Here is a 14,151-nt window from a genome sequence, read left to right on the forward strand (position 1 = left end):
CGGTCGTGCCAAGTTATGAATTCATTTGGGCTAGTAAACTTCTGGTTTACAGTGGCATGTGATTCAATTGCACTAATCTTGGTATAATACAACCCAGATGAAAGTGAGGGTAATTTTTCTAATATAACTTTCTTATTTAAATCATGAGTTGTTATACATAAATACTCATGATTTCCCTCATTCATCGTCTCAACATGATATCCATTTCGGCGAATATCTTTGAAACTCAACAAGTTTCTCAGAGACTTGGTAGATAATAGTGCATTATTTATTATAAATTTTGTTCCTCCAGGAAACAAAATTATAGCTCTTCCGGAGCCTTCTATCACATTGCCTGAGCCAATAATAGTGTTAACATATTCCTCTTTTGGCACAAGATGGGTAAAATATATATCACTTTTGAGAATAGTGTGCGAACTTGCACTATCCGCAAGGCATACATCTTCATTACATATCCTTGCCATTCTCTTCAAAAACAAATAATAATAAAATGAGTAGTATGCACAGTTAAATTGAATACTTGATCAGAATTATTTTCTAAGAAACACTGTACATAAAATAATGTCATATACCAAAATTTTATTTTAAAATTTGACACAATTAATAATTTCAAAATTCATAAATATCAATATTTCATTATTTATGTACATCACATTTGAAACTTAAATACATAGAAAATAAAACTTTAACAATAAATTTTTTTTTTTTAACATTATTTATTTACATAGATACTTCACAATTTCACATATTAAACTATTCCATCATTGATCAAATGGCCAATATTTCCTTCAGGGTCCTCAAAGAAATCAGATACATCATAATGAGTGGTGGAGTTCTCAGCATCATTTGAAACAAAATTTGTTTCCTTTCCTTTGTCGTTCTTTTTCAAAGATGCCTGGTAAAGATCGACTAGGTGCCTTGGGGTACGACAGGTACGTGACCAATGGCCCTTTCCACCACAGCGGAAACACTTCTCCTCGGTTGATTTATTCTGCCCGATATTCTTTTCTTTGTCCCACTTCTGGTGAGATCCTCTCTTTTGAACATAATTCTTTTTCCTTCCATAATTTTTCTTGTTATTAAAAGCTTGCCATTTACCTCTTCTGGGGTAATGATTTGCCGCATTTACTTCCGGAAATGGGGCGGCGCCAGCTGGGCGCGCTTCATGATTTTTTAATAACAACTCATTGTTGCGTTCAGCAACAAGGAGGCAAGAAATTAACTCAGAATATTTTTTAAACCCTTTCTCTCGATACTGCTGCTGCAGGAGCACATTCGAGGCATGGAAGGTTGAGAAAGTTTTCTCCAACATATCATGATCAGTTATTTTTTTCCCACACAATTTCATTCGTGAGGTGATCCGAAACATTGCAGAATTATATTCATTTATAGATTTAAAATCTTGTAAACGCAAATGCGTCCATTCATATCGGGCCTGAGGAAGTATCACCGTTTTCTGATGATTATACCTTTCTTCAAGGTCTTTCCAAAGATCTGCAGGATCTTTTAATGTAAGATATTCATTTTTCAATCCTTCGTCAAGATGACGACGGAGAAAAATCATGGCTTTAGCTTTATCCTTCTGGGATGCATTATTTTCAGCCTTAATGGTATCTCCAAGATCCATTGAATCAAGATGGATTTCAGCATCTAATATCCATGATAAATAATTGTTTCCAGATATATCAAGAGCATTGAATTCAAGATGAGAGAGCTTCGACATAATGAAAATTTGTTACCCGAGTCTTCCTAAAAATTTGATCAGAGTCTCGTGCTGATAACGTGTTGTAAAATAAAAGATATATATAATAGAGATGTATAAATAGAAGACTCTAGTATTAAAATAATTAGCCCAATAATAATTTATATATATATAATAATATTATATGTTGTAATGTGTATATATATACAAAGATAGAAAGGAGTATTAAAAATAAAGAGAGAGAGAATTGCATTTGTTTATTGTTACAATCTCAATATAATAAAGATGATTAATATTGCTATTAATATTATATGTAAAGAGTAATAGAAAATAGAATTTAAAATACTTATAAAATAAAAGAAGAGAAAGAATTGTAGTAGAAATATAAGAAGAAGAGTATTTGATTGCAGCATAAAATAAGATTGATTTATTTGTATGAAAAGGAAGGGAGAATAGTATTTTTGTTATTGCTTGTAGTGTGTTTCCATCCAGAGGCTTAAGCCTCTATTTATACACGTACATGAAAAAACTTTTCAAGTTCATATTAAATGTGGTCTTCTAAGTCATCCTTGAGAAACTACACCTCATGAAAAATGGGCATCTACGTAAAGTGTGATAGAATCCTTATCACAACAATTTTCACCTATAAAAAATCATCTATTTTAAAAGTTGAAGTTGAATCGGAAAATTGTCCGAGAACCAGTTGGTCGAAACGAACCAGAACTCGGCTGGTTTTCAAATCCATGCCAAAAAGAAAAAAAAAAAAAAAAACCTCGTCGAAGCATGACCAAGAGAGAAACCCTAAGCCCAGGGTTCTGTGTTCTCTCTTCCCCTGCCTCTCTTGTCTTCGGCAGCCACCGTCTCACCTCCAAGCCAGCCGGTCCTCCGACGGAAGCTCCGAATGTCACATGTCACTACCTCTCTTCTTCTCTCTCTCTTCAACAAGCACCACCACCACCACCACCACCACACTCTGTACTCTCTCACTCTCCTTTCCCTCGACCTTCGATTCACACACTCCTACACGCCTTCTTCTTCTTCTTCTTCTTCTTTCGAATGCGGTGATTATTTGAATCAGTTTCTTCCATCGGGGACCTCAAATTTCAAGCCTTTAAGCATAATTACCCCAAGGGAACGCCGATTAGTGCTTGTGGGCTTCTCCCACATAATAAAGAACAACCAGGGTTTTATATTGAAGGATTTCTCTTTACGCTTGTGTCCTTTCTCTCTCGTCAACATCATGAAGTTGATGCTCACCCATGATGCTGCTTTCGCATTCTTTAAGCTGGCTTTGGGAGACAACCATGATTCCGACGAGGTTGTTCGGTCTTGCTGTGTTGCTGCGCATGTTTTAGCGGCAAAGAAGCTGCAGCTTCTCGCACAGGACGTGGTTTCTTGGCTCATTGCGAGGGTTGGACCTAGTAGAAGAAAGGAACTCGTGCAGTTAATTTGGAAGAACCATTCCTGGTATGAATCTGATTTTTCTGTCTTGAACACTCTTATGAGGGGCTTTTTGAATGTGGGAATGAGTTTTGAGGCTTTGGATATTTTGCATAAGATGAGGGTTGTAGGTGTTTTTCCAAGTTTGTCAGCAATTACCATTCTTATAAAGTTGTTACTTAGAGTTGGTGATTATGGTAGTGTTTGGAAGTTGTTTAAAGATATGCTCTGTATGGGGCCTCGTCCTTCTGTTATCACGCTTAATGCGATGATTTATGGGTTTTGTAGACAAGGGAGACTTGTTATTGGAGAAAGTTTGTTGCATTTGATGCCCAAGTTCGGCTGCCGGCCTGATGTTATTACCAATAACATTCTTATCCATGCTTACTGCACAAGGGGGAAGACTTCGGTGGCGGTTGATCGTCTACATTCGATGATGGAATGCGGTTGTCAACCCAGCATTGTCACCTTCAATACCATTATGCATGCTCTTTGCCGGGAAGGGAATGTGGTTGAGGCCAAAAAGATCTTTGATGAAATTCTTGACATGGGTGTGACTCCGAATATTTCGGTATACAATACGCTAATGGATGGATATGTTAAGTCGAGGGAGGTGGGTCAAGCGTACTCGCTCTACAAAGAAATGAGGACTAAAGGCATTTCTCCTGATTGTGTGACTTTTAACATTTTGGTTGCGGGGCAATATAAATACGGGAGAAAAGATGAATTGAACAATTTTTTGAAAGGCTTAATAGTACCAGAACCGTATCCGGATTGCTCGTTTTGTGATGTAGCAGTATCATGGCTTTGTTGGTCTGGCAGACCTGATGAGGCGATGAAATGTTTACAAGATTTGCTTGAAAAGGGGCTGACTGTTAGTGTGGTTGCGTTTAACTCTTTAATAGGAGCCTATAGCCGGGAAGGTTTAGAAGACAAAGCTTTTGATTGCTATCAAATTTTGGTTAAATTTGGCTTCACTCCCTCGTCGTCTACGTGTAATTCTTTGCTTATGGGTTTGTGTAGGAAAGGGATGCCACACGAAGCCAGGACACTTTTGTATAGGATGCTAGAGAAGGGTTTTCCCATCAACAAAGTTTCGTACACATTGCTTTTGGATGCATGTTTCAAGATGAATGAACTAGATGAGGCTCTATTTCTCTGGACAGAAATGAAAGAGAGAGGTATCTATCCAGATGCTGTTGCCTTTACAGCCTTAATAGATGGATTTGCTAAAGCAGGTATGGTTGAGAAGGCGTATGAAGTGTTCTTAGAAATGTCGAATATAGGTTTTGTTCCTAACAATTTTGCATACAATTCTTTGATTTGGGGGTTTTGCAAGTATGGGAATATGACTGATGCTGTGATCTTGGAGAAAGAGATGAGGTTAAAAGGACTTGTTCCCGACACTTTTACCTACAACATCATCATCAATGGATATTGTAGACAGGGGAAAATGAAGCCGGCAGTTGATGCTTTTCTCGACATGCACCAGATCGGTGTGACGCCAGATATCTTTACATTTAACATATTGGTTGGAGGATACTGCAAGGCATTTGACTTGGTTGGTGCCGACGACATTGTTAACCGGATGTACACAACTGGCATCAACCCAGATATTACAACCTACAATACACGTTTGCATGGTTACTGCAGGGTTCGGAAAATGAATCAAGCAGTTATTGTTTTGAATCAGCTTGTTTCTGCCGGTATAGTTCCGAATACAGTGACATACAACACTATGATGGGCGGTATTTGTGGTGATATATTGGATCGCGCTATGATTCTCACCGGAAAATTACTTAAGATGGGTTTCATCCCAAATGTGACTACAACTAATATACTCTTGTCTCACTTTGTTAAGCAAGGGATGCCAGAGAGGGCCTTACACTGGGGTCAGAAGTTAAGGGACATATGCTTTGATTTCGATGAAATCTCGTATAGAATACTCGACAAAGCATACCGTTTGATTCAGGATGATGTTCCTCTTGTGAGAGTAACCTATGAAAAGAGCCTTTTTCTGGATTTCCTAATGTTCATTGCATTTGACTCTTTTTCAAGAAATAGACCTCATAGAACAGAGAATGAGAATAGTGTAAAGATCATTGAAAGTCTATTTCCTGCTTTGTGAACTAGACTTTGTTTCATCATTCTTGTCCTTGAAAATCCAAGGATTCGTGTAACAATAAGTAGCAGTCATTGATTACTATAGCATTATTTGAAATAGGTTGTTGCTGAGAAACATCTTGATTATCCTTTGTCTCTGGTTTTTATTACTTTTGCTTGTTAGGTTAAAGTTGCTGTCATTGACTCAGAAGAGGATAAGAGATATGGTGAATGTTTTGGTACAAATAGTTATGTTCATTATGAGAAATATGCATGAGATGAGTCTGTAATCTTCTGCATAATCTTTCTTTATTTGTTGTAATGGCAAAATGGGGACTAAAAGCTGGAAAAAAGGAATATCTTTGAGGGAGGCTACACAAGAGAGCTTTTACATTTTTTATTTTGTTTCAAATTGATTGGACAGCTCTTCAATTTTAAGCATTATAACACCACAAATTCACCCACGCTATACTTAAGCATTTTTATTCACTACTTGACATTCGTAAGGTTTTGAATTTAGGCGCAGTTATTATGATTTACCATTTCAATTAAAGTTTCAGTTGTAGAAATTTTGCATCTTGTATATGATTCTTTTAGACATTTTGATAATGAAAAAGTATTAGGAGCTTGTTGTGAAATAAATAAATGAGGAAGATATAATAAAATAAAAATAACAAAGTATAAATAGAAGACATTAATATTAATATTCACTAATACTATTATAATATATTGATATTGTATTAGTAGAATATGGAAAGAAAAGAGAGAGAAGTACTTTTATTGATGTTATTGTGTACAAATGTACAATTACATTTTTCTATTTATAGAGGTGAAATGTTTATACTTTTAAACCTTTTTAATGTAATCAGTTTTGAGAATGTGTGAGCCGCCCATAATGAATGGGCTTCCATATCATAATCCTTATCACAACACTCCCCCTTGAACGACCATTTATAAAATCTTACTAAAAAAAATCCAATGGGAAAAAAACTTTAGTGAAGGAAAAAGAGTACAATATCCTTTGTGATGGGACTGGCTCGTTAAAAACCTTGTCAAAAAAAACCCAATGGAAAAAAACCTGCCAACGAAAAAAGAGTACAGTCTCACTCTCTTGTCGACATCATTTAATATCTCGAAATCGATACATCCCAATCTGATGTACCAATTTTTCAAAGGAGAATTTTGGGAGTGACTTTGTGAATAAATCTGCCAGATTGTCACTTGAGCGGATCTGTTGGATATCAATTGTCTCTTGATTTTGAAGATCATGAGTGAAGAAGAATTTGGGAGAAATATGCTTTGTTCTATCACCTTTGATGTATCCACCCTTAAGTTGAGCAATGCATGATGTATTATCTTCAAACAGGACAGTTGGAGCTATCTTATGATCAATCAGTCCACATGATGACAGAATATATTGGATCAAACTCTTGAGCCAAAAACACTCGCGACTAGCTTCATGTATCGCTAGTATTTCAACATGATTAGAGGATGTTGCCGCAATCGTCTGTTTTGTGGACCTCCATGATATAGCTGTACCACCATATGTGAATAGGTATCCTGTTTGAGATCTCCCTTTGTGTGGATCAGACAAGTATCTTGCATCTGCATAGCCAACTAGTAGTGATTTGGATCCATAGGGATAAAACAATCTCATATCAACTGTTCTATGAAGATATCGAAATATATGTTTGATTCCATTCCAATGTCTTCTGGTTGGAGAGGAACTATATCTTGCTAGTAAGCACAGCAAATGATATATCGAGTCTTGTATTATTAGCAAGATACATTAGTGCTCCAATGACACTGAAATATGGTACTTCAGGACCAATAATATCTTCATTTTCTTCCTTAGGACGGAATTAATCCTTTTCCACATTCAAAGACCTTACGATCATTGGGGGTACTTAATGGATGTGACTTATCCATATAAAATCTCTTCAAGATTTTTTCTGTATATGTTGTTTGATGAATAAAGATATCATTTTTTGTATGCTCAATCTGCAGGTCGAGATAAAATTTAATCTTTCTAAGATCTTTCATCTCAAACTCTTCTTTTAGAGCTTTTATAATTGTTGGAATCTTTTCAGGAGTTCCAATAATATTTAAATCATCAACGTACATAACAATTATAATGAATCCAGATGCAGATTTCTTTATGAAAACACATGGGCAGATATCATCATTCTTGAATCCGTTTTTGGCCAGATACTCAGAAAGACGATTATACCACATTCGTCCAGATTGCTTTAGACCATATAAAGATCTTTGCAATTTAACTGAGTATAACCCTTGCGAATATTCATTGGATGGTTTAGATATCTTTAGTCCTTCAGGGACTTTCATATAGATATCACGATCTAATGAGCCGTATAAGTAGGTTGTTATCACATTCATTAAATGCATATGTAGTTTATAATATGCGGATAAACTAACCAAATAATGCAATGTTATTGCATTCACTACAGGAGAATACATTTCTTCATAATCTATATTGGGCCTTTGTGAGAAACCTTGTGCCACAAGTCGAGCTTTGTAGCGTACAAATTCATTTTTCTCATTTCGTTTTCTCACAAATACCCATTGGTATCCAACAGGTTTTACATCTTCTGGTGTACGGACTACAGGTAAAAAAGTTTCACGTTTTGCAAGTGAGTCTAACTCAGCCTTCATAGCTTCTTTCCATTTTGGCCAATCATTCCTTTGTCGACATTCTTTGACTGATCTTGTCTCAAGATCCTTACTTTCATGCATGATATTTAATGCCACATTATATGCAAATATTTCATTAACAATTGTCTTATTTCGGTCTCATTTCTCTCTTGTAAAGACATAATTTATCGAGATCTCGTCATTTTCACAATTTTCAGGTGCCTGAACGTCTTCTGGAGTTAAAATTATATCAAAATTTTGGACAACTGCAGGTGTCTTTACTATGTCTTTTTCAACAAGAATAGTATTTACCTATTTTCTTTTTCGAGAATTTTTGTCTTTGGAACCGACAGGCCTGCCATGCTTCTGGCATCAATTTGCTTCAATGGCTATTTGTCCGACTGAGACATAAATTCGAATTGGGGCATTTTTCGCTGGTATATAAGATTTGATTATCCTCTTTGTATCGGAAAATACATCAGGCAATTCATTTGCTATTCTTTGCAAATATATAATCTTTTGAACTTCTAGTTCACATTGCCCTGATCGAGGATATAAATGCATCAACGATGATGCATTCCAATTAAGTTCCTTTTCAAGAAGCTTATTCTCTCCCCCTAATGTTGAAAATTTTGATTCATCAAAATGACAATCCGCAAATCGGGCTTTAAATACATTCCTAGTTTGTATCTCAAGATACCTTACTATAGATGGAGAATCATATCCAACATATATCTCTAATTTTCTTTGGGGTCCCATTTTGGTGCGAGAAGGTGGTGCAATGGGAACATATATCGCACATCCAAATATTCTTAAATGGAAAATATTTGGCTGCTAGCCAAAAGCTAATTGCATAGGAGAGAACTGATGGTAACTTGTTGACCTCAAATGAATAAGTGTTGCGGCATGTAAAATAGCATGCCCCCAAACTGAGGTTGGGAGATTTGTTCTCATAAGTAAGGGTCTAACAATTAATTGGAGGCGTTTAATAAGTGATTCTGCTAACCCATTTTGTGTGTGAACATGAGCTACTGGATGTTCAACACTTATTTCATTAGCCATACAATAAGTATCAAAGGCTTGGGAAGTGAATTCACCAGCATTATCAAGACGAATTGCTTTGATTGGATTTTTTGAAAATTGTACTTTTAATCAAATAATTTGAGCAAGTAATCTCGCAAACGCCAGGTTTCGAGAAGACAATAAGCACACATGTGACCATTTCGAAGATGCGTCTATCAGGACCATAAAATATCAAAAAGATCCACATGGTGGATGAATAGGTCCACATATATCGCCTTGAATCCTTTCTAGGAATTCAGGGGACTCAAATTCAATCTTTACTGGTGATGGCCTTAAAATTAACTTTTCCTAAGAACATGCAGCACAACAAAATTCACTAGATTTAAGAATCTTCTGGTTCTTTAGTGAATGTCCATGGGAGTTTTCAATAATTCTCCGCATCATGGTTGTTCCCGGATTACTCAATCGGTCGTGCCAAGTTATGAATTCATTTGGGCTAGTAAACTTCTGGTTTACAATGGCATGTGACTCGAAAGTGAGGGTAACTTTTCTAATATAACCTTTTTATTTGAATCATGAGTTGTGATACATAAGTACTCATAATTTCCCTCATTCATTGTCTCAATATGATATCCATTTCGGCGAATATCTTTGAAACTCAACAAGTATTTTAGAGACTTAGTAGACAATAGTGCATTATTTATTATGAATTTTGTTCCTCCGGAAAACAAAATTATAGCTCTTCCAGAGCCTTCTATCATATTGCCTGAGCCAATAATAGTATTAACATATTCTTCTTTTGACACAAGATGGGTAAAATATATATTACTTTTGAGAATGATGTGTGAACTTGCACTATCCACAAGGCAAATATCTTCACTATATGTCCTTGCCATTCTCTTCAATGACAAATAATAATAAAATGAGTAGAAGTATATGCGCATAAAATTATTTTCTTGATTGAAAATATTTTTCTAAGTATATTATATACTAAAAATTTTATTATTATTATTATCTTGTCACATTTAATAATTTTAAAATTTATAAATATTTTATTAAACATTATTTATATACATTATTCATATGTATAGAAAATAAAACTTAACAAGAAGTTCTTTACATTATTTATTTACATGAATACTTAACAATCTCACATGTTAAACTATTCCATCATTGATCAAATGACCAATATTTCCTTCAGGATTCTCAAAGAAATCAGATACATCATAATGAGTGGTGGAATTTTCAGCATCATTTGAAACGAAATTTGTTTCCTTTCCTTTATCATTCTTTTTCAAAGATGCTTGATAAAGAGCGACTAGGTGCCTTGGGATACGACAGGTACGTGACCAATGGCTCTTTACACCACAACAGAAACATTTATCCTCTATTGATTTATTTTGTCCATTATTCCTTTCTTTATCCCACTTCTGGTGAGATCCTTTGTGAATATAATTCATTTTCATTCGATAATTTTTCTTGTTGCCAAAACCTTGCGATTTACCTCTTCTGGAATAATGATTTGCTGCATTTACTTCAGGAAATGGGGCGGCACCAGCTGGGCGCGCTTCATAATTTTTTAAAAGTAACTCATTGTTGCGTTCAGCAACAAGGCAAGAAATTAACTTAGAATATTTTTTAAATCCTTTTTCTCGATACTACTGCTGCAGGAGCACATTCGAGGCATGGAAGGTCGAGAAAGTTTTCTCTAACATATCATTATCAGATATCTTTTCACCACATAATTTCATTCGTGAGGTGATTCGAAATATTCCAGAATTATATTTATTTATGGATTTAAAATCCTGTACACGCAAGTGTGTCCATTCATATCGGGTTTGAGGAAGTATCACCGTCTTTTGATGATTGTACATTTCTTCAAGATCTTTCCACAGATCTGCCTGATCTTTTAATTGAGATATTCATTTTTCAATCCTTCGTCAAGATGATGACGAAGGAAAATCATGGCCTTGGCTTTGGCTTTATCCTTATGGGATACATTATTTTCAACTTTAATGGTATCTCCAAGATCCATTGAATCAAGATGGATTTCAGCATTCAGTATCCATGATAAATAGTTGTTTCCAGATATATCAAGAGCATTAAATTCAAGATGAGATAGTTTTGCCTGAGTCTTCCTAAAATTTGATCAGAGTCTCGTGTTGATAACGTGTTGTGAAATAAACAAATGAGGAAGATATAATAAAATAAAAATAACAAAGTACAGATAGAAGACACCAATATTAATAGGCCAATTATAGTGTACAGATGCTCTTTGTACAAATTTTTCTGGGTTGAATACCAGGATGACACGCGTCATAGTGCTGGTCCTGAGGGAGCAGCTTGCAGAACTCACTGAACAAGTTGCAGAACTTGGTGCAGGATGCGTAACAACAGAAGCTGAGTCGCATGAGTAGCTTAAAATGTTGTTAGGGGTATTAGTGTTGGGCTCTATTTTTTTTTTTTCGTGATCCTATAATTTGGGGTTCATGGGCCATATGATTGATTCATAAATATAATTTTTGTGGGCCTGTAAATAGAACTTTGAAGGTATATGTGAATTTTAGTATCTTTTAATTTTTGTAATTGCTTGCCCAAAAAAAAATTTTTTTTTGTAATTGCTAAAAACCCTTATCACTGTAAAGGGAGTGAAGTTGTTACTCCATCCAGGGAAAGGAGAGACCCGAAGCTCATCGCCGACTAGAAGAAGTGGGTGACCAAGAGGCTCCACAACGGGCAACAAGAAGAACTGCCGTCACCCATCACCGGTGACATCATAATCGGCAGACCACAACTGGAAACTTCGTGCTACCGCTGTAGTCATCCCTGTGAAGAACGCGGCGTCTCCACCCCTTTTTCGATCAGATTTTCTTTTCGCTTCCCATAACGGAGGTCTCCCCACCATACCGTGGTCGCTGATGCATGCGAGTTCGCCGACAGCCGCCCCACGCTTATGATACTCACTCCGGCCGCTGCGTCCTCCTCACCTTCCATAGTGCGATTCACGATGAATTCAGCGCCGAACTGGTATTAGTTTGTGGGAGTTATTTCAAATGTGAAATATTTGTACTTTCAAGTTTCAATCATGTGGGTGGATCCTAAATAGTTAGGTGAATTGCCAGGAGTGCATTTTCCTAATTTGCCTACTTTAGATGGCTATTTAAGGCAATGGGGAACTCATCCTATCACTCAATATAGAACACTTTACACTTGGATTAATGAAAAAGGTGCATCGATAGGCCAGAGGACTTATGCAGAACAACATCTTAATGCATCTTGCATTGCTCATAAGCTCTTAACAAGCCAAAAGCCGGTTATCAAGCTTTGGGACAAGGTTCTTGTTGTTTATGTGCCTGGTCTAGACTTCATCGACGCCTTCTTTGAATGCCTAAGAGCTAGAGCCATACCAGTTCTAGTTCTTCCTCCGGATCCAATGCAAAGAAGTGGACAAGCACTAACAAAAATGGAAAACATTGCCAAGTCATGCAGCATTATGGCAATTTTGTCAACAGTTGCTTATCACTCGGCTGTCCGGCAGGTTTATTGAAAATTTTTTTTTTCATTAATGGGGAAAAGTGGGAAGTCCGAGATGAATCCGTGACTTCGATCAGAATCGGTTTTCAGACGTCAACCTCCGCCACAGCACCATGATGGCGGCTGTATCTGTCTCCCTGCAACCTAGGATTTCGTTTTTGGGGAGATCTTCATTTCTATTTCAGTTACAGTATCCATGGCTACTGGTAAACCTGGTATCTCTTTTTTTCCTCTTATTAATAAATTAAAAAAAAAGCTTTGGGTCCAATTCAGTTTTTGGATACCCAATTCACTGCCAAAGCCCATTTCAGCAAGTCCAGCAGCTTATATTTGAATCACACTATTTTCGCTAGTTGGCTCAGCCACAGTCCACAGCTAACAAGCTCTGAAACACAACACCACAACACCACGTGTTAATCTCATGTTCAAAGAGAGGGAATATTTGTATATCTGTATCAACTTGTATCTGTACCGTGGAGCGTCCCATATTAATATTCACCAACACTATTATAATATATTGATATTGTATTAGTAGAATATGGAAAGAAAAGAGAAAGAAGTGCTTTTATTTATGTTGTTGTTGTGTACGAAAGTACAATTACATTTTTTTATTTATAGAGGTGAACTGAACTGTTTACACTTTCAAACCTCTTTAATGTAATCAATTTTGAGAATGTATGAGCCGGCCATAATGAGATAATTCTTATCATAACAGAGCTAACTTTTATATCCAATAAATTAGCCAATAATTGAACAATAAAAAAGAATCTAAACTATAAATAATAAAAGCATATAAAATTCAAATAAAAAGAACATTTAAAAGAAAAACAAAATAAAACTAATTTAAGATTTATAATTTAAAATTTAAGGTGGCTGATGGTTAGTGATGAGTGAATGAAATTGTAGTGTTGCTAGAGATAGAAGAAATAAAAAAAGTACAAAAAATAATTTCAAATAAAAAAGTACAAAAAATAATTTTAAATACTGTGATTTTTATTTTATTTTATTTTATTTTCTATTAATTTTATCATACTTCTTTTGCCGGTCTAATGATTGTTAGCTGAAAATATTGGCTGCAATATTTAGTTCCTTAACATTGTTGTTTATTAATATATGCTCAATTATGTGTTTGATGATCCGAACATTTACATTTCCTTTTCTTAAATTAAAATGTGAGATATTTCAATATCTTTGATGTATGAGCTCTAGTAGACTAGTACAAATACACTGATAATCCTGCTATACATGTGTGATGTGTCTATATTATGATCTGATAATGGTGTTGCATCTTCCATTAGCATTTACATGCTGTGTTATATTTTACTCTCATCCTTATCATTTACGGCTGTGAAATTTATGGACCATTTCTTTTTAGATTAAAATAAGTAGCTATTTTTTTTAATGCATAAAATTTCAAATATTTACTTTTGTAACATATTTTGCAAGGAGTAACTAAACAATTGATTTTTCTCTTGTTTTGTCGATATTGCCTGCGAAATAAAAAAAAGCCAACTTTTTAACATACTTAAATCTTGTTTCAAATAAATTAAAAGTATTTCTTTATAAAATTTAGACAGTTTTTAAATTTAAATACTGAGACAATACTAATGCTGAAAGCATGATCTTAATAGCTGGATAATCTTAATAGCAATATCACTCAATCACCACAATTTAAAAATTGACTCTTATTTAGGTTA

The 14,151-nt window shown here is 35.3% G+C and overlaps 1 protein-coding gene across 1 annotated transcript; it reads left to right on the plus strand.

Moving 5' to 3' along the window:
* The first annotated feature begins 2,398 nt into the window (after positions 1 to 2,398).
* On the plus strand, positions 2,399 to 5,381 carry LOC107625833 (uncharacterized). The gene has a single exon (XM_016328559.3). The coding sequence runs from the start codon at positions 2,604 to 2,606 to the stop codon at positions 5,268 to 5,270; it is 2,667 nt and encodes an 888-aa protein (XP_016184045.1). The 5' UTR covers positions 2,399 to 2,603; the 3' UTR covers positions 5,271 to 5,381.
* The last annotated feature ends 8,770 nt before the right edge of the window (positions 5,382 to 14,151 follow it).

This window comes from Arachis ipaensis, chromosome B2 (genome assembly GCF_059453495.1).
Source record: "Arachis ipaensis isolate K30076 ecotype BB chromosome B2, ASM5945349v1, whole genome shotgun sequence".
In the NCBI taxonomy this organism is placed as follows: Eukaryota; Viridiplantae; Streptophyta; class Magnoliopsida; order Fabales; family Fabaceae; genus Arachis; species Arachis ipaensis.

Excerpts from the sequence above, each read along its gene's own strand:
- LOC107625833 (XM_016328559.3), top strand. The coding sequence starts at position 2,604 with ATGTCACATGTCACTACCTCTCTTCTTCTCTCTCTCTTCAACAAGCAC.